Here is a 27,853-nt window from a genome sequence, read left to right on the forward strand (position 1 = left end):
CTGTGTTGACAAGTGAGGCGGCCTAAAAGAAAACAGAAGAAATGTGTCAAAACATTTAAGATTAAATTTGACGAAATATTGTGTTGTCTAGCGATGTGTTGATAGCGTTTTAGTGCGGCATTTTTTTAACCGAATGTGTACAAAGTTAATTTTTTGGATTACAGTGTTATTATTTCCCTCTGTGATGATGGGGGGCAATTGACTTCTGTTTGCTGCCAGATATCTAGATCGAATGTACTTCTCTGTGGAAGTTCAAGACCGTTGACGTTACTCGCAAGTAACGTTAATCTTATCATCTGATAGCAAACAGCATACTTCTAAACCAGCGACATTAAAATGTGGAGATTGAAAACAGTGCAACATAAAGCCCGACTCCAAAACAATGGGCTCGAGGAGTTCAAATTGAAAAGGCGAGAACAAGAGAGAGGTGAGTGATGAACAAGCCAACTGTAAAGTTAGTTAGCTGTTTGGGGTCCGAATAGGCTTGTTTTCACTCTTCTTTATGTAAAATGTTCTGTCATTTCATTTTCTGACACACAGCACTACGACAAGCCCGGAGAGACCGGCAGCTCGTGAGTAAGCGGCTCCTGCTGCATGAGGATGAAGATGATGCGTGTGAGGGGGAAGGACCGATGGATACGCGCATCACGACCACTGGCGACCAGGTGATGGACAGAGTGCTGCTCTTAGGACTAGGTTACATTATTATCCTTAACCCTATCCAAAGGCTTCAGGTGTGTGTGTGTGTGTGTGTGTGTGTGTGTGTGTGTGTTAGATGGTCGAGCTGCTGCGTGGACTGCAGGCGGGAGGAGAGAAGGCCTCCCAGTTCAGGGAGCTCAGGAGAGCACTCAAAGACACCGACCTCCAGCTTACCTTTATCCGGTAGTTACACACACACACACAAAGCGAAATCTTTCAGTATTGTGAAAAGTCTGTCTTTAATTTCACCGTGTGTGTGTATGTGTGTGTGTGTGTATTCTGTCTGTGTAGACTGGAGAACAGCATGCGTGCGGTGGTGGGTCTGCTCTCTGGACTAGACGCTCAGTGTCGTGTGGAGGCAGGAAAATGTCTGCACACACTCTCCCACTCCCCTCACACTGAGGTCGGGATGGCCTGTCTGCCCACCACTCCATACCTGCTCACCTACCTCTCTGGTCAGAGTGCCAAGTTCACGGTGAGAAACTTGTTCGTCTGATAGCTCTGATATTCTCATATGTACAATTGTTTGAATTAATTGAGTCAATAGAGGCATGTAAAACAGTGGATAAATATGCTTCATTTTACCTACATTGCCATCCCTCACTCTCGATTCCTCTATCACTTCTGTTTCTGTTTGCTCTTTTTCTCCTCCTCTTTCCTCTCCTCAATCAGGAGCTGTGTCTCTATACTCTGGGGAATCTGTGTCCTGAGGATGAGGGCGTTAGAGACAAGCTGTTGGCACAAGGGATCATCCCAGCGCTGGCTCAGTGTGTCCAGGTGAACCCCATCGACATCTGTAGCCATCCGGCCAAACTGATGCAATGCACAGAGAGTACACACTGGACACAAACATTTCTGGAATAGTACATGAAGCCATACATTTAAAGAATTTAGGTAGCAATGGAAATACAATACAGGTGCAATAGCCAAGTCGCACTGTCCCCAACTTTCTTTTCTCATTAATGGGACCCATATTCTAAATTCTGCAGGTTGAATGGATCTTATGATTTAGGTCTCAGTGTCTGAGGTAGTCACTCTCTCTCTCTCTCTCTCACTCCCTCTCTCTGTTTGTGTGTGTGTCCATACAGAATCACAGTGGTACTCTGGCAGTGCTTGAAGCCGTTGCCTTCACGCTCTCTCAGCTTCTACAAGCCAAAAATGCTGAGCAGAAGATTGTACCGTAAGTTGATTGTGATGGCGAATGATGCGTAATGGTAAATGATATTCACACATCCATGTTTTTTGACTCATTCCATGCATTGTGCTGTGATTGGTCCTCAGGTTGGTTTTGACCTCTGGTCTGACCTCTTACCTCATGGCAGGGTTGAACTCTGATCCAGAGTATGGCATAGGGGCAGCCGTCGAATGTGCCTGGTGTCTGCACTATCTGAGCTGCAGGTAAGGCCTTGAGCACTTGGAACACATTAGGGTGGGGGGTGTGTGCGTGCGTGCGTGCGTGCGTGCGTGCGTGCGTGCGTGCGTGTGTGCGTGTGTGCGTGTGTGTGTGTGTGTGTGTGTCACCAGTGCATCATCTATACATCTATAACCTAAGATTGAATACCAGTGTAAATTGAATGAATTTTAGACAAAAGAACTTTCATACATGAGCTAGTCCTGATGTTTGTTAAATGTAGGTCTAATGCATTTAGAAAGTGAATCATAAAAATGGGTATATTTTTAGGGGTGTTTCTTTTTCTTACTTCAGTGAGACACACTCCTCCATGCTGGTGAATCAGGGTGCTCTGTCACAATGTAGTTCCCTGCTGGTGACTCTAGGGAGAGCTGTGGCTCGCGGAGAGTCTAAGGAGGGTTTGGAGCTTGTAAGTGGTCCTTGTTTGTTACTCTGTGTGTGTGTGTGTCTGTGTATAATTTTTGCTTTGTTCAACTTCAGGAGTGTGCGTGTCTGCACGCATGCATAAGTTTGCTGGCTGAGCACACTAATGAATCTTTTGCTCTAAGCAATTACTCCAGCCGACACTTCAAATGCACTGAAGTTGTTTTAAGTTTGCATTATACTTTTAAATTGGTAGAGTGAATATTATGAACTCTTCTTTTTATGAAAATTTAGCATAAACAGATGACTTTTCTGGTGTTTTGCATAATAACTTTTTTGCATGGAATTTGTAAGTTCTCCCTCTCTTTCCCCCTCAGCTTATTTGGCCCCTGCTGCGTTGCCTTGGAAACCTGCTCGCCCGAGGTGATGGGTACGAGGAGGCAGGAGTGCACGTCAGTGATTGCCGTCTCCTGTCAGCACTATGCGTGTTTGCCCAAAGCTTCCTGCACACACACCCAGCCCTGGCCAGAGAAGGCCTCTGGGTTCTCAACAACCTCACTGGTAGGCCTTCCCCTTCACTACACCACCCCTCTGCCTGTTCCTCTGCTCTGACAGTCCTATTTTCCTTCATGCCTGTTGACCCTGAGTCGGGGTTGGGTGGGTGGATGGATGGATAACAAGGTCCACCCAGGGTTGGATGTATAACCTTAGATGACTCAGGTGTCACATTTTGCTGAGTCATCAGGAGTGATCATTTCTTTAACTCCTCCTCTGCACTCAGTACATATTCAGTAGCCCACTCGCCTGCTCCACTCAGCAATATGTGTCTCCTCTCCTTGTGCCTCCTCTAGCGGACTCTGCGGTGTGGTGTTCTGCTGTGCCGTGCAGTGGTTTGGTTCCAGTGCTCATTCAGCTCATGCCCTTCTCACAGGGGATCAACATCATGGTGAGGAAGCCCCACATATGCACAGTTGCAGTATGCAGCACATACGCTACAGTGTTCTGTGAGTGGATTTGGGGACCATCAAATACATGTTATGCATACTGCATATTTCATTTTGAACACTGATGACACACATACAGTACACTCTTAAACAGTGCTAATCAACAACTGTAACTCAGCTTCATTTAAACCATTTTGTTTGCCGTAGTCCATGAGCTGAGGGAAACATGTTACTTCCTCTCCCTGTGCTGCGCAGGTGCTGAGGACTCTGGGTAATGTGGCACACAAGGGGACTGCGTTCTGCTTGCAGCTAGTACAGGCAGGGCTGCTCCCTGCCGTTTGTGCCACACTCAAGATGGCCGAGGCTGAGGTTGTGACCTTGAGCTTGGAAGTGCTCCATATGCTGTTGGCCAGCAGTCCAGAGGTAGGTCAGGCAGCCAATCAGCATCCAGTTCTACACTGGTCATCATCCAAACAGGACACACATTTTAATGAAGACAAATCCTCCTTGAACAAAGAAGGATAAATCTTTATTAGACTTTTACATTTCTGGGGTGGGGGTAGGTGGCAGAGAAGTTTGTCCAGCTGAAGGGCGTGCCAGTGCTGGAAATGATGTTGTTCAACAGTGAAGAGTCCCTCCGTCTGCGAGCGGCCTATATCATAGATCAGCTGCCTCAGCCAGTTGTAAGTACACACACACACACACACACACACACACACACACACAATCACACTCATATGCCAGTGTTTCCCCTAGGATGTATTCAGCAGCGGCGCAGCGCCGCTCCTGGAATTCAAGTGCCACTGCAAAAAAAACAAAACGCAAGTGAACTTAAGGAACAGCTGCCGTTCGTTCAGGTTTGATGTCAACAAATAATAGTAGGCTAACGTTGAAGGCGCAGTCAGGGATTCCACAGGAGATCACGTTGTTTGGGATTATGTTTAAGTTTATTAGCAGATGCAATTTTGTGCAAAAAAACGTAGCCTACATTATGTTAACCAAGGAACCAGATTAAACACGCCAGCGAGGTAGCTCGCCCCTACCTTCAGTAGCCTATTCCCAGATGAATTCCACGCATTGTTTCGTTTTTGTTTGTTATACAGTCAATGCTTTCAAGCCCTGTGTTGCTAACATACCTAGGCTGTGAAACTAAGGTCTAGCCTATGGTGGGTTTAATTGAATTTGAGGAATAAGATACGCAACCATTTACATCTGGAGATAGTTTGTAATTCCTGTAGAGCTCACCAAAATCATAGAAATGATACAAGACACTTATCTCCTATAATCCAAGATAGATTTTCTTCGAGTTGTTAGGCTTTTGAGCATTTATTTTACCAATTGACATGGAAAACATAATTCAATTTCATCTACATATACTTATGCACGATGCACAACAACGGGGGCTTCCTACGATCAACAGCACCGCTGCTGGAAAAAATTCTAGGGGAAACACTGTATGCACACACACACAATCACACTCATATGCACATACACTATAGGTCCCTTAATGTAGGCACACTCATATACACAGCCTGAAACACACAGACACAGCAGAAGTTAAAATCTTCGCTCTCTAAACAAAGACGTTGATGTACAGTATGTATGTGTTCACCACAGGAAGACCCGCTACAGTCTTAACACAGAACAAGTACACAACCAAAACACACAACTTTGCACTCTCTATCATATGGTCTTGCACGTGGTAAGACATTGCGTGCAGTTTGAAATGCTATTGAGAATTGTGTGCAAGAGACAAAGAGAGTGTGGGCAATTACAGCTATTTGACTATGTCCTATTTTCTTGTTTCCAAGGTTGATGGGTAGGATATTCAAAAGCATCCACCACGTTCCAGTAAAAAACATCTTCCTGCATTCATCTTCATTGAAAACCTCAACCCCATGAGTAACGTTTACATTATAAATTCTATAATATTTATCAATGAAATTCTAAATAACATTATATGATGTGCTTTTAAAATGTTTCAATAATGATATTCTCTCTGGTGTATAAATTATTATTTATCAGTAATCATGAACTTGTTAAAGGAACATCCACAACAAACCTTTAGGTTTTCACATTGGCTTTGTCAAAATGAATTCATTTTAGAAAACAAACTGCTGTACATTTTGTAAATGTTTTAACAAAAAGAAATGGCTTGTTGTAGCTGTTGTGCTTTTTCATACATACTGATGCAAACATAGATCTGACATCAGCTGAAGAAAATATAAACTGAACTGAAATTATATTGAAAACTCTGTGTTTTGTAATAAACATCCTGATCTAAAGAGCATTATTGTATCCGTGGAGATTTATACTTATGTACATGAAGCAACTTATGAATGGTTTGTCTACAATAAGACTGAGTGTCATAAATTGTTTACTATTAAGTGCCATAAATACATTTAGCTCTTATGAATGACATCTCATTAGTTCAATAAAGAAACTTCACTTGACACCATGGTGAACAGAACAGAGAAAAGCATAACCAGAAAAGTCACAAACTGATTGAATAGTATCTAAAACATCCTATTTTACCTTGCTGCTCAGAAATCATGTTTTGTCACTATGCAATTTAGGGAATCCCTTCTACTAAACATAAATAAATTTGAAAAAACAGAAAGTTAATTGAGGTATGGTCTTTTTGGCCTTCACCGTCGACTTCAAGGCAGCACTTACCTGGTCAGGGTAAGTCGAACATGGGGGTCAAAAAGACCATCGTCGACTTCAAGGCAGCACTTACCTGGTCAGGGTAAGTCGAACATTGGGGTCAAAAAGACCATCAAGCGTGAATTTACAACTCTCAGAAACCTACAATGGTGCTATAACACAATTTCACACCAAAGGTAAATTCCAAGAAAAATAAAGACAATGACTGTATTTGACTATTTACTAGTAATCAAGGATCTTTGGATCAAGGACCAAGGATTACACACACTCCCAGTATAGCTGTGAAGTTAAGGCATCACCTGGCCTCTTGCAGAATACGTTTTACTCTAGGGGAAAGTTTCATCATCTCAGTTTAGTTCAACTATACTGTAAAGCACGCAATCTCTGTCTGTCTGTTTGTGGCACCCTTGCATGGTCAAGCCCCTCTGCTCCAGTAGAGCGTTTATTTTCCTTTGCTGGAATGATTAACAGGCCCCATAGGCGTCATCTGAATGCAACACTTTGAGAAGTTAGTTGTGCTTAAAGGCATCAACTGAGGAGACATGACTAGCTAAGGTTACACACACTCCTTTGCTCACACAAGGACAGCACAAGGACTTGAGTTCACAAGTTCATATCGCAACACTTGAGTTTGCTATTTTCCTTTCTTTTTTCTGTTTTACAGTTTTTTTCTAGACTTTAAATTTGTCTATGTTCTCTGACCTGTGAAATATTTCAGTGCTATGGTAACTTGACAAGATACCTCAAACAAGGACATTTCCAATTTTGCACATTTTAAATAAGAAATGATTGATAATGTCATAATAATTCACTTCTAATTGGCTTAACTGATTGGATGGTATTAATGTGACAACTTTTTTTTAAAATTTTTTTTGTATTTACATTGAAAGAGGCTGTGCACACACCAGTTTCAGGTGTATACAAAATTATTCAACTCACCATAATGTGAGTGATGGTGTTAAATAACTTAAAAGGTGAAAATGCTAGTTTAAATTTCTAAATAAGTTATCTATTTGGATTGTTTGTCTTTGAGTTATTGTCACTGATTCATAGTGGGCAATCTATTACTGGCTGGGAAGTGCAACAGTTGTGGAGTCGGCATGTCGCTGCAAAACAGTACATCTCCAAACTTAAAAACAGTAGACTAGTCAATAAAACTGGACTGTCAGAGCAGCACAAAATACTAAAAGCCATGCCGAGTGTCCTGTTTGCTCTTAAACTTTCCATCACATTTGGTGCCTCTGCCTAGCCACTTCATAAATGTGTTGGTCCAAGTTCTGTATTTTAAAGAACATTTTGAGCGATCACATAGCCTACAGTATGTTCAATGTTGCAATATTATCAGAAGGCCCTATGTGCAATTTGCTTTTGAACAGGATCTTATAAGAACATTTCAAAATGAATGGAAAGACAGTAATGAGATTTTGCACTCAGCTGTAGCCTAGGCCTGCTAGTGGTGAGTCTGTTATAGCAGAGACTTTCTAATGAGGAGACACAGCACTCAAAAAATCCTCCATAGAAATGCATGGGGTTAGTTTGTAACGCCAATATGGCTGTTGTCTACACATATCCCACCCCTTCCTCACCAAAACGTCGACATGTGAATACATTGAGCCAATCATGTGGTGTGTTGTGAAGACATCGTGCCAATCATGTGTTGTGATCTCGCCGCTGGAGCATAATTGGTGTGGTGAAGCCTTGCGCACGCGCATTTCTGCTGAATAGGATGCCCTATGAGTGCCCAACAAGCGTTGCAATATGGCCGCCGAGTGGAGGGACTTGCCTAAAAGGACTTTGGTTATAGCCCATTTACTTTACTTTTTCTATTGTAGAATATGCAACTATTTTATTAAACACTGTGTGCTATAGTCTATTAAACACTATAGGCTATGACCGCTATGTTCTTGCACTATTTCCCCCATGATATTGTTTCAGTTATCCAAAAGGCTCGAAGGATGCTCTTTATTATATGGCAATTTTGGAAAAATAACTAATAAAAGTGAGGTGAGGTGCCCCCCCACCCGTTGTTCTCTGGCACCGACCCTGGCAGAGGTTTATATTGGGATGTCTAACATGAGGGGTCAGCATATCTAATCTGTTGACTGATTATGGAAGGAGTCTCTTGCTTTTAGATGTTTTTCCAGGTAGTGTATAAGGGAAGGGATAGACAAAAAAAGGCTTTTAGAAAGAAGTATTTTGTAGTATTTTGAAAATACAAAAATACAGTATTTTATTTTGATACATTTTTTGGCTGCTGTATTTTGTAGCTTATTTTGATACATTTTTAAGGTGGGTATTTGGTATTTTATTTGACATTTTGATGTATTTGTGCCCATCCCTGGCTACAAACCATTATCCAGTAGGCCTACATGTTTGTTTGTTTATTTATTTATTTATTTGTTTTTATAAATATGAAGGTGGTGTTTTAACGAAGGGGGCTCAGGGAATGAATGTCAGTCAACATCTACCCATCTGTATTCAGGATTTTTGGTGTTGCCAGAGCATAGACAGTAAGTGCCAGAGAATGTCTGGTGTTGCTGCATGCAGCGTCGATGACGTAAAACTTAAGCGACACCTAGCATCCACACCGCTAGCCGTCAGTTCATTGATACACCGGTCCGTGAGAGAAGCACCATGGCCGATAAGGCACAGATACAAGAAGCAATCAAAGCGCAAGGAGAGGTCGTCAGAAAGCTAAAGGCGGACAAAGCCAGCAAGGAACAGGTCAGTGTCTTTTCAGACATGTACACAACATATCTGAGTCCTTTTGCACGGGTTTATTGAATTGGTTTTGGCAGTGACGTTAGTTAGCTAATCGTCAATACCTAGAAGCTAGCCAGCCAGTTACAGCATGGTTTGTGCCTGTGCGTTTGTTGCATGTCGAAACAGTCAGCCTGGTAGCCGATGGTGTTATACATGAATTCCCGTTCAAATCAAACACTCTGCTCAGTTATATTGCTGTAGTTAAACGAGTGCTGAAGTGGACAAATCGGTGTTAAGCACTAGATGAAATTAAATGTTCACTTTTACCATGGCTAATGTTAGCTGGGCAGCGGCTAGAAGGCTAATTTACGTGCCTGGGTAGTGTTACACAAGTATACCGTTTTGTTTAATGTACTGGAGGTTTGCCTTTTCAGTGCGTCTGTTACCGGTAACTGATTTCGAGTAATATATCAAAGCAGAAATTCTCTAGAAATAATTAAACGACCCTCCGACACATCTATATCATCTAGCCAATCAGTGTCTGTCTGATGCAATCTTGCTATGCTAGCCAGTTCGCTGGCTTTGCTCTGTGTACAGTACACTAGTATGACAGCTGTCAGAAATTGAAGTAATTGATTCTGACAAATATATTGTCAACCATTTGTACAGAGTGTCAAAACAGATCTTAACAGGAACTTAGCGGTTAAATTATCATGTTGGCTGTCTATCATAGTCTAAGGTTATGTTTTGGTTCCCAACGTCGGTTAGATGCTCCCTAACAGAATTGTTGCGCGCTTTTAGAGAAGTTTGGCGACTCCTTTGCCTTGTTTTGTCTTTCTTATTGCATTTTAATGAAGTGCAAATAACATATTGGAACCTGTCACACATGCTCTTGCTAGTGTGTGCTAGGTCCAAGCAGTGGTGCAAATTGATGTGTGCTGTAATGCACCATCATTTGGGTTTGATAACAAGTGTGTGTTGCTAGTTGTAAGTGTCATGTGGCTGCCTTGGCACACGTTGAAATCCGGCTGATTTTTGACCCAGGCTTCCTCTCATGTTTTGCCTCCATGTCGCTGTGATGTCATCCCCCTAGCGATAGGGTTGCTGATCACTTTTCTCCTGTTCTTACTGCCCGTTGCTACGGATACACCATCATCATCTCAACTTCCCTGGCTCTTGGTGTGATGGCAAATCTGTTGCATCCCTGAACTGCTGCACCACCTCACCTTTTGGAATGACCTGCCACCTGTCTTGAATGTGTATGTGGGACCTCCATGGTGCTCCGTGATATGTGAACTCAACGTGGGACTATTTTGTCTGCCATCACACTGATGGTGTGCCAATGAACTGAACTTGCCCATTTTTCTTGTCTCTGACTTTTGCACTCCTGGTTTTGTGTTTATGTTTTTTTTATCATTATGATGGCTGCATTTGGATTGACTTACGCACGTTTGTGTGCTGGTCTGAAACCTGCACGTGTGCGTGATGGACTTATTGGTCGGCACACTGGACTGTTGATGCACTTGACACGGTCTCTCTCTGCGATGACCATTTCACAGGTAAGCTGTTGTCTAGACTCTTGATAGACCCTCACACACACCACACATAAGCATGTTGTCTGACGTGGTCAGAGAAAGGCCAGTGAATGAAAAATATGGGGTCACAACAAACCAATAACTCACGTAAGATAATTAATTGATGTTTGATTTGTTTCTGTTATGCGTCTCTGTGACCATCTCACATGTGTGTTTGTGCTCTGCAGATTGATGAGGAAGTGTCCAAACTCCTCCAGCTGAAAGCACAGATAGGAGGAGATGAGGGAAAACATGTGTTTGTTCTCAAGACCCCTAAGGTGAGCATGTAGACCCAAATATTTCCTGGCGCATTCATGAGCATGAGATGTGCTCAATGCTTTGTGTTTGAGAGTTGAACCACTTACTATATATGTTGTCAATATGTCATTAATCTGTATCAGTGGTGTTCTCATCAAGTATTCACCAATCCTCTAACCGTGTGTGTGTGTTCTCATCAAGTATTCACCAATCCTCTGTGTGTGTGTGTGTGTGTGTGTGTGTGTGTCTGTGTGTGTGTGTGACTCTCTGCAGGGTACCAGGGACTACAACCCAAAGCAGATGGCCATCAGGGAGAAGGTGTTCAACACAATTATCAGCTGCTTCAAGCGCCATGGAGCCGAGACCATCGATACACCGGTCTTTGAACTCAAGGTAGGAATGAGGCATGAGAGACCCATTTAGTAAACCCTTCACATATGCAGCTCTGCATCTACTACTACTACTACTACTACTGGTGATGACACCCAGATCAACAGGAGCATGTTGACGGAAGATGACAAACAAGTTTTTGTAGAAGCTTTGGGTGTGTGTAACTGTACATCCTATGCTGATATTTGGTGGTTGTGTTTGTTTTTCAAGGAAACGTTAACAGGGAAATATGGTGAAGACTCCAAACTCATCTACGACCTGAAAGATCAAGGAGGGGAACTCTTATCTCTCCGATATGACCTCACTGTATCCTTCAATACTGATGCTATACATTTTGAATGTTGTAGCTTTGTTGATACAGCCTTTTGTATTTACATCTGTGGGTTCATACAATAATGGCGTTAAATAATGTTAAAAAACAGCTCATTCCATTTTAGCTGCACGTTAGCTGTCTAACTGGCTACCTTTTCAGTGTGACCACATGTTCTGTTAAAGGACAACTTTTAGTCACTGATTTGAGAACACCATCAGACACTTTTTGGCCAGAGAACTGAGCTGGGTTGAAACAGGCCTCACAAATCTGTAGACAGGACTGATTTGAGTTGCACAGACACCAGTTCAGTGCCTGGCCATCCATCCACTGGTTGCCGTGTCCTTGACCATGTGCTTCAGGTGCCCTTTGCCCGTTACCTAGCCATGAACAAGATCACCAACATCAAACGTTATCATATTGCCAAGGTTTATCGCCGTGACAACCCAGCCATGACCCGTGGACGTTATCGCGAGTTCTACCAATGCGTGAGTCTCTTTCCCATATTACATACAATATAATCTGAGAACCTAAAGGCTTGATGTTTTCATAGCTATCATAGCCATCACATCACACTCATATATATATATATATTTATATTGCAACTCTAGACACTAGTTTAAATGTCTAGTGGTAAATCATGAGTTATTTTCACCAACTTCTAGATTACTTTTATGCTAGCTGAACTCTTTCAAGGTATATATTGCCTTTATACATGAGCAAATTATTAAAATAACTGACAAACATTATTCCACACTGATTATATAGATTGGCCAATCTGATTATATGGATTAACTAATCCCTCAAAATTTTTGAAAAATTCCATCAAAGATCTGTTCAATTTCGTCCCAGGTCTTTTCATGTCTTTGTCTGTGTGTAATTTGTGGATTTACCCCTTGTGTCCTAACACAGGATTTTGACATTGCTGGCCAGTATGACCCCATGATTCCTGATGCAGAGTGTCTGAGGATCGTCCACGAGATCCTGAGCGAGCTGGAGCTGGGAGACTTCCGCATCAAGGTTTGTTTACCACATTTGACAATAATAAGAATTTACTTCAATAAAAGTAAAAAAGATGTGATATTTGTGTTGGTTTTCATATGTAGAACATCTTACTGCTCCACATGAGCATGTGAAACCATGGCAACCGTGGCAAGCACGGAGGCCCCCCACATTATAAATTCCAATTTAACCTCTGGGTAGAGGGTGGGGGATAAACAGGCGACAGAAATGAACAGCGATAAGGAAACTTATGATATTAAACTCTGCCAAGGGGATTGTATGTAATCATGATAAAAGGAGAGCTTACTTGAGGGGGCTCATATTTGTTAGGTGTGTGTGGGTGTGCACACATGCTGGTGTGCTTTCATGTGTGTGTGTGTGTGTGTGTGTGTGTGTGTGTGTGTGTGTGTGTGTGTGTGTGTGTGTGTGTGTGTGTGTGTGTGTGTGTGTGTGTGTGTGTGTGTGTGTGTGTGTGTGATTGCGAGTGCATGTCCTGCGTATGCAAGAGATACTGTAAGTGCCCCCTGCCCGGTGTTGTTTCAGGTGAATGACAGGAGGATCCTAGATGGCATGTTTGCTGCGTGTGGTGTCCCTGATGACAAATTCCGAACCATCTGCTCCTCTGTGGACAAACTAGACAAGGTGAGGCGCGCATACACACAAAGAATGATTTTGCTGGTGAATGTCTGAATAGCATTCACATGCAGCTTCTAAGAGTGGCCACCCTCACTCTTGATGTAGCTTGTCCAAGAGCGTTAACTAAAGTGTGTGTGTGTAGATGCCGTGGGAGGAGGTGAAGAATGAGATAGTGAAGGAGAAAGGCCTCCCAGAGGAAGTGGCAGATCAGATTGGGGAGTATGTCCGCATGCAAGGTAAGACAGACAAACACTCACACACAATCAGAGCACTCAGACACACACACACACACACACACAATCAGAGCGTTCACACACACACACACACACACACACACACACACGCAATCGGAGCACTCGCACAGAACCAAGCATTCACTCTCATCAAGTCAAAGAGCTGCTGTATAATTAGTTTTCACTTTTACATGTACTCTCGCGTGTGTGTGTAGCTGGTGGAATGGAACTGGCGGAGCAGCTGTTGCAGGACCCTAAGCTGTCAAAGAGTAAAGCAGCCGTCGCCGGCCTCACGGACATCAAGCTGCTCTTCAGCTACCTGCAGCTCTTCAAGGTCACGGACAAGGTCAGAGTCCTGTATGGACCAGCGGAGACATGAGGGGTCATGCAGCCTCCTCTATCCACACACTACACGGCCTGAATATCAGTTATTGTGGAAACACGGACATCTTCACTATTGGCCCCACTGACAAAACAGTCAGTCCTTTAGCCCTGTGCAGACACAACGGAGCTTTATATTTACATGTATTCATTTAGCAGACGCTTTTATTTTTAAGTAACTTACTGATCTCATTTACACCGTGTTCCAAATGATTATGCAAATTGGATTTAAGTGTCATGAACATTTCTTTTTTTGTTTTTTAATTAAACTCATGGATGGTATTGTGTCTCAGGGTTCTTTGGATCATTGAAATCAATCTCAGACACCTGTGATAATTAGTTTGCCAGGTGAGCCCAATCAAAGGAAAACTACTTGGCATGCTTAATAATGTGGAACATTATTAAGCATGCCACAGGTTTCAAGCAATATGGCAAAGGAAAAGGATCTCTCTCTCTGTAAATGTCAATTATATCACAAGGGCCATAGTCCCCAGAGCAACTCGGGGTTAACGGTGGAATGGTGCAAGCCGGGAATCGAACTTTGTCCCCTCAAGTCTTTCAGCTTGTTGCCGTCTCTTTTTTGGTGTTCTATGTATCTGTCAAACTGCGTGTAGTGTAATTCTGTAAAATCTTATGTTTGTGCAGGTGGTGTTTGACCTGTCTCTAGCACGTGGGCTGGACTACTACACAGGTGTGATCTACGAGGCCATCCTGACCCAAGCAGGTGTGGCCCCGATCCCCGCCCCTCAGGAGGCAAATGGCAGCACGGGGGACGACGGGCCCGTCAGCGTGGGCAGTGTCGCCGGGGGCGGTCGCTACGACGGCCTAGTGGGGATGTTCGACCCCAAGGGCCGGAAGGTTCCATGTGTGGGCGTCAGCATTGGCATTGAGAGGATCTTCTCCATCATGGAACAGAAGGCAGAGGTGAGATCATGTAACCGCACACACACACCAACACAACCTCATGAACAATATGTCAAAATAGCCTTCATGATGGCCCGTACACACACTCACCTTATATCAAACGTACACCTAAGCACATTGAATCACATTCCCATTAAAAGTGACCAAGTATCTGTCTGATACTCTGCATTCAGAAGTGGACAGAAACTGTAGCAGTTTAACTATGTATACACACCAATTACTGCACCCATACAGCTGAATGTGAAAACTTTGCACTTTTTTATTACACTAATCTTACATTTAGTTTTGTGGAATATTCTGTCTACTAAACAAAGGAATGTGCCATGTGTTTTAATTCACACTTGGCATGGAGAGAGTTCATCACTAATTTGTGTTCAAATGACAACACAAGTAAACAGGTTACCTTTATCTAAGCTGAGTACCACTGTGTGTCTACAGGTTTCAGCAGAGAAGGTGCGCACGACAGAAACACAGGTGCTGGTAGTCTCGGCTCAGAAGAACCTTCTAGAAGAGAGGCTCAAACTCACCTCAGAGTTGTGGGAGGCAGGAATCAAGGTGAGCACCAGCATGTGTCTTCCAATATTTCTTCCTCTACAAATTCACACATTGTACAATGTACATATACGCTTTATCTGATTGTGTGTGTGTGTGTGTGTGTGTGTGTGTGTGTGTGTCTGTGACCCCTCGTCAGGCGGAGGTGCTATACAAGCGGAACCCTAAACTCCTGAGCCAGCTGCAGCACTGTGAGGAGACGGGCATCCCGCTGGTGGCCATCTTGGGAGAGCAGGAGCTCCGGGACGGCGTGGTCAAGCTGCGCAACGTCGCCAGTCGAGAGGAGGTCAGCAGCAGCCGACACCCAATCCATCAACAGACATAGCCAGTGCATTCAGTCATTATCTATGGCACATCTTTCATTTAAGACATTGAAATGGACATTCCTCACCCCTTCTTCTAAGTATGTGTTTCTGTGTGATTTGTTAAGTCACTCTCTGTGTGTGTGTGTGTGTGTGTTTACAGATGGATGTCTCTAGAGCAGACCTGGTGGAGGAAATCAGGAAGAGGACCCCTCAGTCTTAAGCAACCAAATTCAGCCAAACACATCTGAGTGAATCAGTCCCACCATAACCTACCATCTCTTGCTCACACACACACACACACCTGACTCTTACTTCACTCGAACTTTATGTATGTATGACACTACCACACACATTTCTCAATCTGCTCAGTTGTCTCTGCGTGTACACGTTCCGATGGAAATGAGTGGGTCTCTGAGATGCAGCAGCAGCAGCCGGCCGAGCACGGAGTAGACCACCACCTGTCCTTGGTTGTGTGGAGTCAACCAGCTGAGGATCTGCATTATGATAGCATTTATGTTCTATTCTCTCATGGTCCAACGATGAGTAGTTAACCTGTAACAATAAAGACGGCCATCAGAAACATCACTTTCTGCCCTGTTGGCTCACTGATGATGACCAAGGTTTTAGGGTTGGAATACAAAAGATAGGAAATTAACAATACAACCGGATGTCCCGGGTTGCTGTTCTGCAAAGGTAGTTTATTTATTTTATTTGAAGTGAATTGTCCGGATGTCTAAAATGGCATAATAGCATGCCTTCACTTAATACTTAATAAACATAACAGAACTGTGGGATATTTCTGAGCAAGATTAAGGAGTGAAGTAATTCTGTAGGTAAACACCTGAGAAGCCTAAAATCTGGAAGCCAGCTTTATGCAAAGAGTGCACTCAGGTTTTAGTCTGCAGTCATACGGACAGCCAAGTAATCCTACTTCGTAATCTGCTGCTCCCAAAATGTCCCTCTTATCGTATGTTTATTCCTACTGACTCAGTCTCCTGCGCACATTCTTACCTGCATTACAAATGAGAGATTGAGCACTAAGTTCTGGCCCACTGGTTTTCTCCCACCATCGTTTGAGTAGAAGTAGTAAAAAGCTAATGCATATGCTTTCAGATTGCTTCTGCCTGATATTTTATCTTGCTTCCCAGGATATTTTAGATCACATCTGAGAGTGAGGCTGAAGTCGATATGACTATTCAGACCCGTCACACTGCAAAAATACGGAAGCGGCTCCAATCAAAATTGAAGTCAGAAAAAAAATGAAATTGAGGTCAGATTCCATGCAACTTTGTTCCTGTGTGTTGTCCCGTTCAGTCCACACAAAAAATGGGATTTGGCCTGATAATGTAAACATAGCCTATGCTTCCTCAGATACGGCAAGACTGAACATACTGCAATCTAAATATGGTTTAAAGTTTCATTAGAATGAGGGCGTCTGAAATATGATTGGTCTCTCCATTCTTGCATGGTTACCTTGTTAAACGTTTCTAGGTACAACATCAGGATTGTACAGTCTTGGAGTTTTATCTGGCCTTGCTGTGTCCCCTTGTAAGCTAGGAGAATTCTAACCACGTTATCAATGACCAATGACTTGTACATGAGCACAGCTGCAATAAGCTATCTGAAATACAATGCTCACCTAAACACCAAATAGGCTTTATCATTCAGGAGTCTTATTATTGGGTTTGGCTACTTAAAAGGTGTTAAAAGAGGACTTAACTCATCAGCCACTGACCTAGTAGGTGTGAGCTCCATCTTGGCTAATCAGAGGTCTGTATAACCTTTACTAGTAGGAAGTAAGAGAAGAGTTACATCTTTTGCCATGAAACAACATGGGAGTTTTCAACCCTTACTCCAAACACACTTCACTATGGCTATGAATGAAACGATAACCCTGACTTTCCCGTAATGTCTGTATTGTAATGGGAACAAAGAAAGCCCTGCATATGGATATGCAAATTCAGAAGAATAGCACAATTTTCCTGTAGAAATGTTTCAGACTTTTAATAGTCTTGAACATAAATGAGGTAATTACAATACATGACTTGTATTCTTTTTTAAATCAAATTCAAAACACAGCACACTATAAACACTATTTACAAACCCACACCAAAAAAGTGAAACACGTGTAGAAAGAAAACCACCAAGTGAAAAACAAAACACAAATATAATAAAGTGCACAGTTAAAACACAATTAAAACATAGTTAAAACATTACATAAAAAATAAACAAGAGTAAAAACACCATTAAAAATAATAAAATATTAACGAACTTGATGAACAACCATGCGTGATTGTGTGTGTGAGCGAGACTAGAACCCCTCCCCGGGCGGTCAGACCTGGGGAGGGTTAAGGAGGTTCTGCAGGAGCTCCATGGCGGCGACACACTGGGCCTGCCTCATCAGGCCACCGACCCCCGCCTCGGGGTCCGGCTGGACGTGGGCCACCACGGGGAAGGCCGGCACGGCCAGCCCTGGGATGGCCACTTTCCACAGGAAGTGCTGGTAGCCCTCGGCACAAGTGTACTGCTGCAGCAGCTCGTAGTGGGGCGCCCCGAGACCCATGGACTCACACAGCCAGCGCAGGAAGAAGACGGGGTTGCCTCCCCCCTGCGCCTCCACAGGGCTGTGCTCCTGCAAGACCCCCATGGGACCCCCCAAATCGGGCCTGACGCCCACCGTTGGGGAAAAGCCCTGGAGGAGGGGGACGGGCGGTGGGAGGAAGCTTTGGGGCGAGGGGGGCAGGCCGGGGGGGCTGTTGGGGAGGGTCATCTGGGAAGGTGGCATGGACAGGCTGGGGGGTGACATGCGCGGTGGTTTAGGGGGAGATTTGCCACCCCGCCGCAGTGGCGATGTGCCTCGCTTGTCATACCGGTCAGGACTGGTCGGCAGAGCGGTGGAGGACGTCCAGCTCACTGCCAAGGTAACGCCAAACTGCTTCTTGAAGGCTAAAATGTACAAACACACAAACAGCTTGACTGAAATGCTGTGGTCAGGAGTACAACTGGATAGAAAATAATGGATAAATGAATGAACAAAAATCACTGACGAATTAAAATGCAACACATTACAATTAATTAGTTCATTCATTAGTGAAGTCATTAATTACTCCATTTGACATACTACTAGTGGAGCAACCTAACTACTCCACTAACCTAGCTACTAACCTAATTTGCCCATCACTCATCCATTATGCTTTTACATTGTACACTTTTACAACCCTGCCCGTGTTGGTGAAATTAACATTGTTGTGCTGCCACAGGAAGATTAAACAGATGCTTTGACAAAATAAAATCAAAACAGTTTATATTTGGTCTCATTTTCCATACAAATTAATCACATTCTGGCCCAGCCTCTTTGAAGTAGGCTTGACATCTTTTGACGATAAAAATAACAAACCACAAACAGCTGTTAAATGATCTAACACAATGTCACAAACATGCACCACAAAACCTGAAAGTACACCAAGCTCTATTATGTATGCCAATTATGTATGACGTTATAAGCATAATCTGGAATAAATCCATCCCTGGGGCTATTCTCAGTATGTGGTTTAATGACAAACCTGGGTAAGTAAGCACCCAATAGAAGAGACAATAGCTTCATTCTCCTAACAAGACAAAGACGCAGGGCTCTTCTTTTAGGTTTACCCATGGAGGCAAAGTAACTTACCCAGGGATGGCTTTAGATCTGGCAAAACAGCAACATGTTTGTGCCAATGTAAATGGTGGTGCACTTCAAACCCTGTTGTGTTACACATTTTCTGGGTTCTTATTGAGGAATGTTTGGAACTTTCTAAAATTGAGTTGGATCCATTGTGTGCACAACCTCTTTTATGCTGCTGCTGATAGAGTTTAAGCTCTGGCACACCTACCAAATGAGAGAAACTGTAACTCGAAGCATGTGGGCAAAATGGAAAAACATGATTGATTTAACTTCAAACTGTTCATGAGCTGCAAGTAAAATATTTCCATCTCTCAAAGCACGTGCAGCATCGCATCAAAGACCCTTGTCAACATCTTCTGCATTTTTCATCATGCAAAACACATGTATGCCTCAGCAGTGTCTATTTGCAGTACCCCATTAAATTGCAAGGCCATCATTCACCCAGTAATCTGTGGCCCAGCTCTTGACTACCATCGTTTACATCAGAGGTTGTTTTGAATGCATTTCAAAACATATATTGCATTAATATTAGCTAGACGTTGATTGCCTAATACCAAATCACAATGAAATGAGAGAAAAGGACAAAATGAATGCAACCATAATGCAACCATAAAAAGACACACAATCTGAAATGCCACAACAGAGAGGGGGGGGAGATCTGCACGCCACACGCACACACTTAGTGGTTTCTGAAGAGCCTGGAATTCCAAGTTATTGTCTGCTAGATAATGTACCCTCCTAAGCATCCTAAAATAGAGTATGTGCCCACAGTTGTGTTCGGCCTACCTTGCACCACCACCTTCTTGACCATCGAGGCGGCGTGGTGGCTGGAGTAGGTGGCCAGTGCCGTGGTCTGTCTGTCCCTCTGGGGCCCGACCAGGGCGGTCTTCAGCTTGAGCCCCACCAGGCCCTCACCCAACTCCTCCAGCACCTTCATCAGTGCCGGCCGCTCCAGGCCCCCCGGGAGGCCCTCCAGAACCAGCTGGTGCTTCTCCGTGCTGAGGCGGACCACCAGCGAGGTGCCGCAGGGCAGGGTGCAGCGGTGCAGGATGCGGATGGCGGAGCGCGCCGCACCCGGCGTGCCGTACTTGGCGTAGGCGAAGCCGCGGTTCTGGCCGCTGAAGTTCATCATGAGGCGAAACTCATAGAGGGGGCCGGCCGACTGGCACAGCGGGATCAGGGTGTCCTCATAGACCTCGCGCGGGAGCTGGCACAGAAAGATCTCACACCCGGCACCAGGAGCAGGACCGGTCCAGTCTTCAAAAAGACAGACAAACAAATCACATTATTGTGCGTGCTCACAGGAATGTGGTACATTTTTAGACAACTAACTTTTTTATAGTGTGGACTAGAATGTTTTGTTCACTTTAAAACAATGACAATAACACATTACATTTCTTCATTTAGCAGACACTTTTATCCAAAGCAACTTACAATGAGGAATAACATTTCTGCTACCATTGCATGAGACCTTACGTAACAACTGATACTACAGCAATAAGTACTACTACTAGAGAGGATAAGGGTGAAGAAGATTAAGTACTAGTCAAAGTGTAGTTGAAAGAGATAGTGGAAGGAGGAGGAGGAGGGAGGGAGTGTTGGGTTGTTAGGCATGTTAGGAGAGGAGGTACTCTTGGAAGAGTTGGGTCTTCAAGAGTTTTTTGTGGAAACAGATGGGCGCCCTTGCTCTGGTAGCACTTGGTAAGTCATTCTACCATTGGGCAACTACTAATGAAAATAGTCTGGATTGGCATGTGTGCAGGGCCAGCAGTGCCAAATGACGATACTTGGAGGAACGTAATGGCCGAGGGGTAACATAAGCCTTTATGACCCAGTCATCACTTCGACGCGGGTGGCTAAGGGTAGCTCAATGAACAGCGGGGTAACGTGTGCCATTTTTGGCTTATTGAAAACCAGACATGCAATGTGTTCAGAGAAGGTTTGCTGGTCATCAATTACACCCAAGTTTCTTGCAGCTTTGGTAGGAGCAAGAGGGAGGGTGTCCATTTTGATGCTGATGTTGTGATGTATGGTTTGTTTGGCTGGGAAGACCAGCAGCTCTGTCTAGGGGTTAGCATTAGTAACGATATATGTTCTCATTTTGTTTAAAAGTAGTCAAATGAGAGGAAAAATAATTTCTCTTTGCATAGGGACATGGAGGTATTCTATGAGTCGACTGAGACTGAATTAAGCACTTAATGGGTATCTTTATGGAGATCTTATTTTATTTTATTTATAGTTCGCTTTTAAAGCAAAGGACCATTCTGTTTAAGTTCTTCCAGACAATCCAGAAAAAATAGCTAAAATGTATAAGGCATCATCATCTAAACAGAATATCCAGCATGACGAAAATCAACCCTGAATTTTGTAAGATAGAGTAGGAATCGTAAAGAAACTCATCTGTGTCTCGTTTTGTCTTGCTGAACCTATTCAGGGACTTAGAGTTCTACTTCATACGGATCTGAATGTCTGTGCATTAACTAATATATGCAAAGCAAAAGTTAGCTTCTGTACTGTACAAAGACTAGCCTGGAAAATCCAGACCCTGATAATCTAGAAAGATTAAGGGTCTGGCCAAGAACAATGTAATGGCCCAACTCGAGGGGTGGCAACAAGCATGCATTTAAAAATCTCACTGCACGCAATCGGATAACACTACGACCAATGTGTACTGTCCTCCAATGTTGCAGCGCTGTCTTCATCAGTTTAGCTGGTTTCCTGGAATGTTGGAGTAAAAGTAACGTGCATCATTGCTCCTTGCCAGAGTGTCTCGCAGAGACAATTCCATTGTGCTCTCCGAGAACTCTGGATTTCCAGGGTATACAAAGACATCAACTGTGGAGGATATAACAGTCTTGTCATCGCCACTTTTAGTCCAAAGAGGTGAGCACTGCAGAAGCTACAGAACAAAACGATGTTCATGTAATTGGGTTCCTGGACCTCCCAAAAATGGTGAGATGGTATGTACACAGAAAATGTCAAACATCGCCAAATATTCCCTTGTTTTAACAAAAAATATATATTTACTTAACATTAACTTGAACACAGAGCCTACAGTCCTATTTATAGTTTGTTCATGCACTATTTTGGAGATGCATTATAGATTAAGTAATGTATACAGCAAATATAGAAAAATAGTATTTGGGCCTTTTTTAACCGCACCTTCCTTTCAAATAGATTCATCTTGGATCAATCACATTTTGTGACACTTAACTGTTTTTCTTGAGACACAACTGAAGTAGTTTTTCTCCAAGTTAGAGGCACTGGAATTATAGTAGCTTATGTGTGTGTGTGTAGCAGAGTGTGCCCCACTGTTTCTGTGTACTGGAGACAGGAGTAAGATCACAATGCTGCCTTAACATTTACCGAATCGACAATGGATGTACAATCCTAACTACAGTACCCTCCAGAATTATTGGCACCTTTGGTAAAATTGACTAAAAACAGGTATCAAACAATATGTTGGTGATTTATTGTACTCTCACAATGAAAACAATGATGAAAAATCCACCCTTGAAGGGAAGGAAATTTATTGAGAAAAAGGAAAATCTCATAAAGAAATAAATATTTTTAACAAAAACATGTTACATGATAGCTTTTTCTGTAACTCTCCAACAGTGGTTCTCATGGATTTTTGTGTCTATCTTATCCTCCATACTGTACGTGGGGGCAAGATGGTTGTCCAAGTTTGTCACATTTCCAGTTTATTAGAACCTTTTAATCATTGTTTTAACTGTAAATAATTTTCAACAAAGTGCCTAGTTTTCTAGACATGTCAACACACTTTCTTTTTATTTAAATTCAATGTATTCTCTTGTCTTACCCATTTTGAAAAATTACTAGAGGATTTAACCGGTCACTTTATTTTCATACCTTAGTGAAAAAGAAAGTCATGAACTACTTCTGAAAGTTCAGCCACTCTGATTAACTTAAAGAAGTTGAAATGAGATATACTGGAAAGAACCCCATGCCTAATGAGAATTATGATGGAGGGGCTGTGACATTGTGGGGCTGTTTTTATTCCCAAAGGCCTTGGGAACCTAATTAAGGTGCATGGAATCATGAACCCCAAGAAAAACCTGAACATTTCAAAGGAAATCTGTCAATCTCTGCCTAAAAGTGAGTCATGATCAAAACAAATATGGTTTTCTGAACACAAAAATCAAGCTTCAGCCATCTTAGTCCCCTGATCTAAACTCCATAAACAAAAACAGTGGGGTGAGTCAAAGAGGAGAATGCACAAGTGCGGACTTTGGACAATCCGGGGAGATTTTGTAAAGACGAATGGTCTTAAATCCCTTGCTTTGTATTCTCCAACTTTATGGGGTGTCATACGAGAATAATACAAGCTATTTTATTGGTAAAAGGAGGCTTAAGAAGGTAAGGGCCAGCAGCGAGACTAACAGATACCTTGTCTTAGCTGAATTACTGAAGCTAAGCAGCTGTGGGCCTGGTTAGTACTTGGATGGGAGACCTCCTTGGAAAACTAGGTTGCTGCTGGAAGTGGTGTTGGTGGGTGGCCAGTAGGTGGCACTCTTCCCTCTGGCCAAAAAGACTGATCCCAATGCCCCAGTGCAGTGACGGAGACACTGTACTGTAGGAGATGCCGTCCTTCGGATGAGGCGTTAAACCGAGGTCCTGACTCACTGTGGTCATTAAAGATCCCATGGCACTTATCGCAGAGTAGCGGATTCCACGGTGTCCTGGCTAAATATTCAATCTGGCCCCCTAATCATCCCCCACTGTAATTGGCTCATGCACTCACTCACTCTCCACCTCAAGCTGGTGTGTGGTGAGCGTTCTGGTGCATAATGGCTGCCGTGCATCACACAGGTAGGTGCTACACATTGGTGGTGGTTAGTGAGGTCCCCCCTTCCATGTGAAGCACTTTGAGTGTTGAGAAAAGCGCTATAAATGTAACGTGCTGTTGTTGCATGCAGGGGTGCCAATAACTGTGAGCGATGTGTTTTTGTTAAACATATTTATTTATGAGATTTTCCTTTTTCTTGAAATAAATTTGCAAGGTTGGATTTTTCCTTATTGTTTTCATTGTGAGATTACAATAAATTGCCAACAGATTATTTTTTATACCCGTTTTTAGTCAACTTTTGCAGACTTGTGCCAATAATTCTGGGTACTGTACAAAACACATATTTGACAGTGAGTAAGACACAATTTCATAAATTCCCATATATATTTTGAAAAACTAATTACAAATGTTCAGCAACATTAACGGTTTTTAAAATAATTAAAATCATTGGAAGGCATCATGGATACTCCGTGCAAAACAAATGTAAAAATATGTTTGCCCTGTTTCATGATTTTGCTATGAAAACCCTTATTATGCACACGGTCAGAAACACTGTAAAATCACTTATTTCCTTCCTTGTATAGTATAAGTATAAGTATATATACACTCTTTTGATCCCGTGTGGGAAATTTGGTCTCGGTATTTATCCCAATCTGTGAATTAGTGAACACAGCACACAGTGAACACACAGTGAGGTAAAGCACACACTAATCCCGGCTGCCTGCAACAACAGCGGCGCTCGGGGAGCAGTGAGGGGTTAGGTGCCTTGCTCAAGGGCACTTCAGCCATGCCTACTGGTCGGGGGTTCTAACCGGCAACCCTCCGGTTACAAGTCCGAAGCGCTAACCAGTAGCCACGGCTGCCCTGTGTACCATGTACCACCCATGTTTCAGTTTCAAAATGTTCATGACATGACGTTCTTATCAGAATCAGATATCATTAGGAGAGGACACACAATGAATGTACAGTATGTACTAACTGTCAGTTTTATACATGTTTGTATTAATTAAGAAAATACAAATATTGATATTTCAAGAAGGGTTGTTCAATGCCATTGCCAAACTCCAGAATTTGACAGATCACAAAAAAAAAAAAAAACATTTTAGTTATGATTTCTTGTTTTATTTCTCTTAGAGCTAAATTTAGTTATTGATGTGGTAGCCTACATGTACTCTGAATCTCATAAATTGCTTATTTTGAACTGGATCGGGTTGAAATATGCACTGAACATCCAAGGATCCTTATGGATAACTTGCAACATGTATCCATGTAAATAACGCTTTCCAAATGTTCCACAGTAATCAAAACAATAAATAATAAATCATTTTCACCCAAATTAAGAATCTTTCACTTGAATATGAAATTGATATCTACACTTGCTTTTACTCTCTTGCAACAAGACATGATTCTGTGAAATAATCTAGGTCTATCACATTATATTCATTACTGTAGTTATTTGGTCCAGCATAAAATTCCACAGACTGCCAAAGATCTTGCTTCGGCGTTGAAAAACCCAATTATATTTTGAATATTTTCCCAAAGGATTATTTGAATTTCCTTGAAACTTTTTTTAAAAAGAGAAGGGGAAGGGGGGAAAAGTTAATATTCATTGCACATGATACATTTTAAATGTGGACTTTATCGTTTCTACGCTAATGAAAATAGTTTTTTCCCCCCAACTTTTTTCTAGTTGTAATTGGTGCTAGTTCATAAATATTTGTACAATACTGACATCAAGGTTTTACTTTATCTATGTGTGAGCCTGTGTGAACTTACAGCTTGAAATGACTTGATTTACTGCATATTAGATTATGCCATCTTGTTCTGTGTGTCTGGACAAATCTCTACATATAATTTTGCAATAAAAACTTTTCTGAATTCATTTCTGCCCATTACATATGTGTACACAGTGTTTCTTAACTGGTGGGTCGGGACCCAAGTGGGTCAAGGAACCGTTCTGGATGGGTCGCGGCGCTTGTGTTTTATTCAAGGTACCATTTCAAATGCTACCTTGAATACCCTGACTATTTGAAGTAGGATAATGGTTTCAATTAAATTGAGGACACAATGGGACAGAAACCCCAGTGTATGGTGTGCAGTGAATTGCTGGTACATGAGAGCATGAAACCATCAAAACTAAAATGCCACATTACCTGTAAAACTGATCAAAAGTGCAGACCCCTGTAAGAAAGGTTGGCTATACTGTACCTACTGTGCACATTATTAATGTAAATACAGAACATCCCAGGAGTAGGTACACTAACTTGCCCTGTTATAACAGAAACAATCTCTGAAATTATAATGGTCTAGTGGGGACTAATAGTTTTAATTGACACTAATGGGCATCTATTGGTAAAGTGTCTGGCTATATCATACCATACCTAAAAGACAATACAATGGAAACTTAAGCAAACACATTATGGAAACTTTTACAAACTAGTAGGAATATGTTCCAAACATTGAAACGTGTTATGCTATTTGTTTTAAAAAGTATTTTATTTATGTCATGGTTGCTATTGTTTTTATTCTCAGCAGTGTAGCTACAAGAATGACGAGAATACACTTAAAGAGTAAGGTGAAAGAATGAGAATAATTCGGGAGAACAAGATTGGGAGCTGTAAGCAAGCATCGCGCGACCCTTGCAGAGGACATGGACCACGGTATGGATCTCTCCCATTTTACCACCATGATTAAGTTCTTAGACAATCATAATTAGTACCAGGTGCAGTAAATTATCCACAACACCCGCGCGCAGTAACAAGGCCTGGGGGCAGCCTCGGGAGGAGAGACCATGGCTGAAACAGCGATGGCTGTAGAAGCTTGGCCACTTTCGCAAGCCTTGTTTGTGGCCTGCTGGCTGTTCTTTCACTGCCTGAGGAAAACAGTGGTTGCCGGTCTCATCATTTAATTGGTGTATTGGGTGGCCATTTTTCCCTGCGTCAAATGTCGCAACACATCAGTGCACCAGGCGTTTCCAATTCTACATCCACCCAGATTGCATGTTGTTGCGCTTGAAATGGCAAAGATGCTCCGAGCCTAATTCAAATTTAAACATAGCGCATGAGAAAGGAGTAGGCCTACCATGACTTGTTAACAGGCAGTCTCTTACATGGGCAACTGTTATTCAAACTGTTTCAAACACTACTTGTAGCTTATCCCCAGATGCTGTTTTTTCAAAGTTGTGGAAACAGCAGTGAAACGAACAGCCAAAGGAGCTCTAATAATTCATCGGAAGTTTGGATTGGTGTGGTAGGCTATAGCGCGTTAAAAGTTTACTTACCCGGTGGTGGCCCGCCATATTTCCTCTGACCATTCACTTGAGTTAATGTTGTTTTGGTCTTTTGAAGCCAGTCTTCCAAGGCCTTCAATCGCTCGGGGGGTGACTGCAAATGTCAGAAAACAAACAGCCTACATTATATACACACACATCCGTTTCGCCTACATAGTTCCACTGTATAAACACAGTCTGCTTGAGACGAAGTTTGCTCTGAATGCCAATGAACATACATAGGCTACAACTGTATGAGCCATTCGATTGATCAGATTGCAGCATTCACGATGCATAGGCCTATATTGTATACTCTGCAATAATAGAATCTACAACTATTTTGTTAAGCTTGGAAACAAACTGATTGGTTGCATTGGCGGGACACTACATACAACCCTTAATATATACAGTCATCATAGTGCATAGTTGGACAAGCCTATATGTTATTGATTATTTAAATATCACTCACCCGCTGATGTTCGCTCATCTTTACGTTCGATGCTAGTGACACTGGTATGGTATCTCCTTATCTCCTGCTCTTTCTGTGACCACACTCCCACCCTCCCTGGAAGCAGGTGATTGGATGAGCATAACTTCCAAACTATTTTAAACGGAACCACACCAAAAACAAACTTAAAGGCAATGGGGAATATAAGGTGTGTGTGCTTCAGGCAAATGTTGAGAGTGCAACATTTAGAGATAAAGTAAAAAGGTCGAGTGAAATGTCAATTAGCCTACTTTGCTGAAGTTTAGCGCCAG

General features: G+C 42.6%; 3 protein-coding genes across 5 annotated transcripts; 2 read left to right on the forward strand and 1 right to left on the reverse strand.

The window, feature by feature from the left end:
* The first annotated feature begins 16 nt into the window (after positions 1–16).
* Positions 17–5,707, forward strand: tmco6 (transmembrane and coiled-coil domains 6). Its single transcript, XM_048231434.1, has 13 exons — positions 17–427; positions 541–665; positions 776–882; positions 991–1,174; positions 1,372–1,476; positions 1,788–1,879; positions 1,981–2,097; positions 2,405–2,519; positions 2,851–3,034; positions 3,325–3,419; positions 3,673–3,840; positions 3,981–4,100; positions 5,229–5,707. The coding sequence occupies exons 1-13, from the start codon at positions 337–339 to the stop codon at positions 5,238–5,240; spliced, it is 1,515 nt and encodes a 504-aa protein (XP_048087391.1). The 5' UTR covers positions 17–336; the 3' UTR covers positions 5,241–5,707.
* A 2,958-nt stretch (positions 5,708–8,665) lies between these two features.
* Positions 8,666–15,937, forward strand: hars (histidyl-tRNA synthetase). Of its 2 annotated transcripts, XM_048231353.1 has the most exons (14): positions 8,692–8,808; positions 9,881–10,346; positions 10,550–10,639; positions 10,893–11,012; positions 11,220–11,315; positions 11,682–11,807; positions 12,232–12,339; positions 12,865–12,963; positions 13,100–13,193; positions 13,406–13,536; positions 14,217–14,495; positions 14,934–15,050; positions 15,187–15,333; positions 15,513–15,937. In XM_048231353.1, the coding sequence occupies exons 2-14, from the start codon at positions 10,206–10,208 to the stop codon at positions 15,570–15,572; spliced, it is 1,608 nt and encodes a 535-aa protein (XP_048087310.1). In that variant the 5' UTR covers positions 8,692–8,808; positions 9,881–10,205; the 3' UTR covers positions 15,573–15,937. The 2 variants fall into 2 exon arrangements, with proteins under 2 accessions (XP_048087311.1, XP_048087310.1); XM_048231354.1 differs by lacking the exon at positions 9,881–10,346 and having other exon boundaries at positions 8,666–8,808.
* Positions 15,938–17,572: 1,635 nt separating this feature from the next.
* dnd1 (DND microRNA-mediated repression inhibitor 1) lies at positions 17,573–27,853 on the reverse strand. 2 transcript variants are annotated; one of them, XM_048231360.1, is made up of 4 exons: positions 27,564–27,853; positions 27,107–27,209; positions 19,803–20,273; positions 17,573–18,298 (listed from the first exon to the last, which is right to left on the reverse strand). In XM_048231360.1, the coding sequence occupies exons 1-4, from the start codon at positions 27,579–27,581 to the stop codon at positions 17,685–17,687; spliced, it is 1,206 nt and encodes a 401-aa protein (XP_048087317.1). In that variant the 5' UTR covers positions 27,582–27,853; the 3' UTR covers positions 17,573–17,684. The 2 variants fall into 2 exon arrangements, with proteins under 2 accessions (XP_048087317.1, XP_048087316.1); XM_048231359.1 differs by lacking the exon at positions 27,564–27,853 and adding an exon at positions 27,334–27,393.

Source organism: Alosa alosa, chromosome 21 (assembly GCF_017589495.1).
Source record: "Alosa alosa isolate M-15738 ecotype Scorff River chromosome 21, AALO_Geno_1.1, whole genome shotgun sequence".
Taxonomy (NCBI): Eukaryota; Metazoa; Chordata; class Actinopteri; order Clupeiformes; family Clupeidae; genus Alosa; species Alosa alosa.

What these genes read in the sequence shown, in the direction of transcription:
- tmco6 (XM_048231434.1), top strand. Translation starts at nt 337, where the DNA reads ATGTGGAGATTGAAAACAGTGCAACATAAAGCCCGACTCCAAAACAAT. An exon ending in CTCCAGCTTACCTTTATCCG is followed by an intron (nt 883 to 990) that starts GTAGTTACACAC and finishes CTGTCTGTGTAG; the next exon opens with ACTGGAGAACAGCATGCGTG. An exon ending in CTAAGGAGGGTTTGGAGCTT is followed by an intron (nt 2,520 to 2,850) that starts GTAAGTGGTCCT and finishes TTTCCCCCTCAG; the next exon opens with CTTATTTGGCCCCTGCTGCG.
- hars (XM_048231353.1), top strand. Translation starts at nt 10,206, where the DNA reads ATGATGGCTGCATTTGGATTGACTTACGCACGTTTGTGTGCTGGTCTG. An exon ending in CACCGGTCTTTGAACTCAAG is followed by an intron (nt 11,013 to 11,219) that starts GTAGGAATGAGG and finishes TTGTTTTTCAAG; the next exon opens with GAAACGTTAACAGGGAAATA. An exon ending in CTCTCCGATATGACCTCACT is followed by an intron (nt 11,316 to 11,681) that starts GTATCCTTCAAT and finishes CATGTGCTTCAG; the next exon opens with GTGCCCTTTGCCCGTTACCT.
- dnd1 (XM_048231359.1), bottom strand. Translation starts at nt 27,390, where the DNA reads ATGCATCGTGAATGCTGCAATCTGATCAATCGAATGGCTCATACAGTT. An exon ending in ATATGGCGGGCCACCACCGG is followed by an intron (nt 20,274 to 27,106) that starts GTAAGTAAACTT and finishes GTCTTTTTGAAG; the next exon opens with ACTGGACCGGTCCTGCTCCT. An exon ending in CAAGAAGGTGGTGGTGCAAG is followed by an intron (nt 18,299 to 19,802) that starts GTAGGCCGAACA and finishes TGTACATTTTAG; the next exon opens with CCTTCAAGAAGCAGTTTGGC.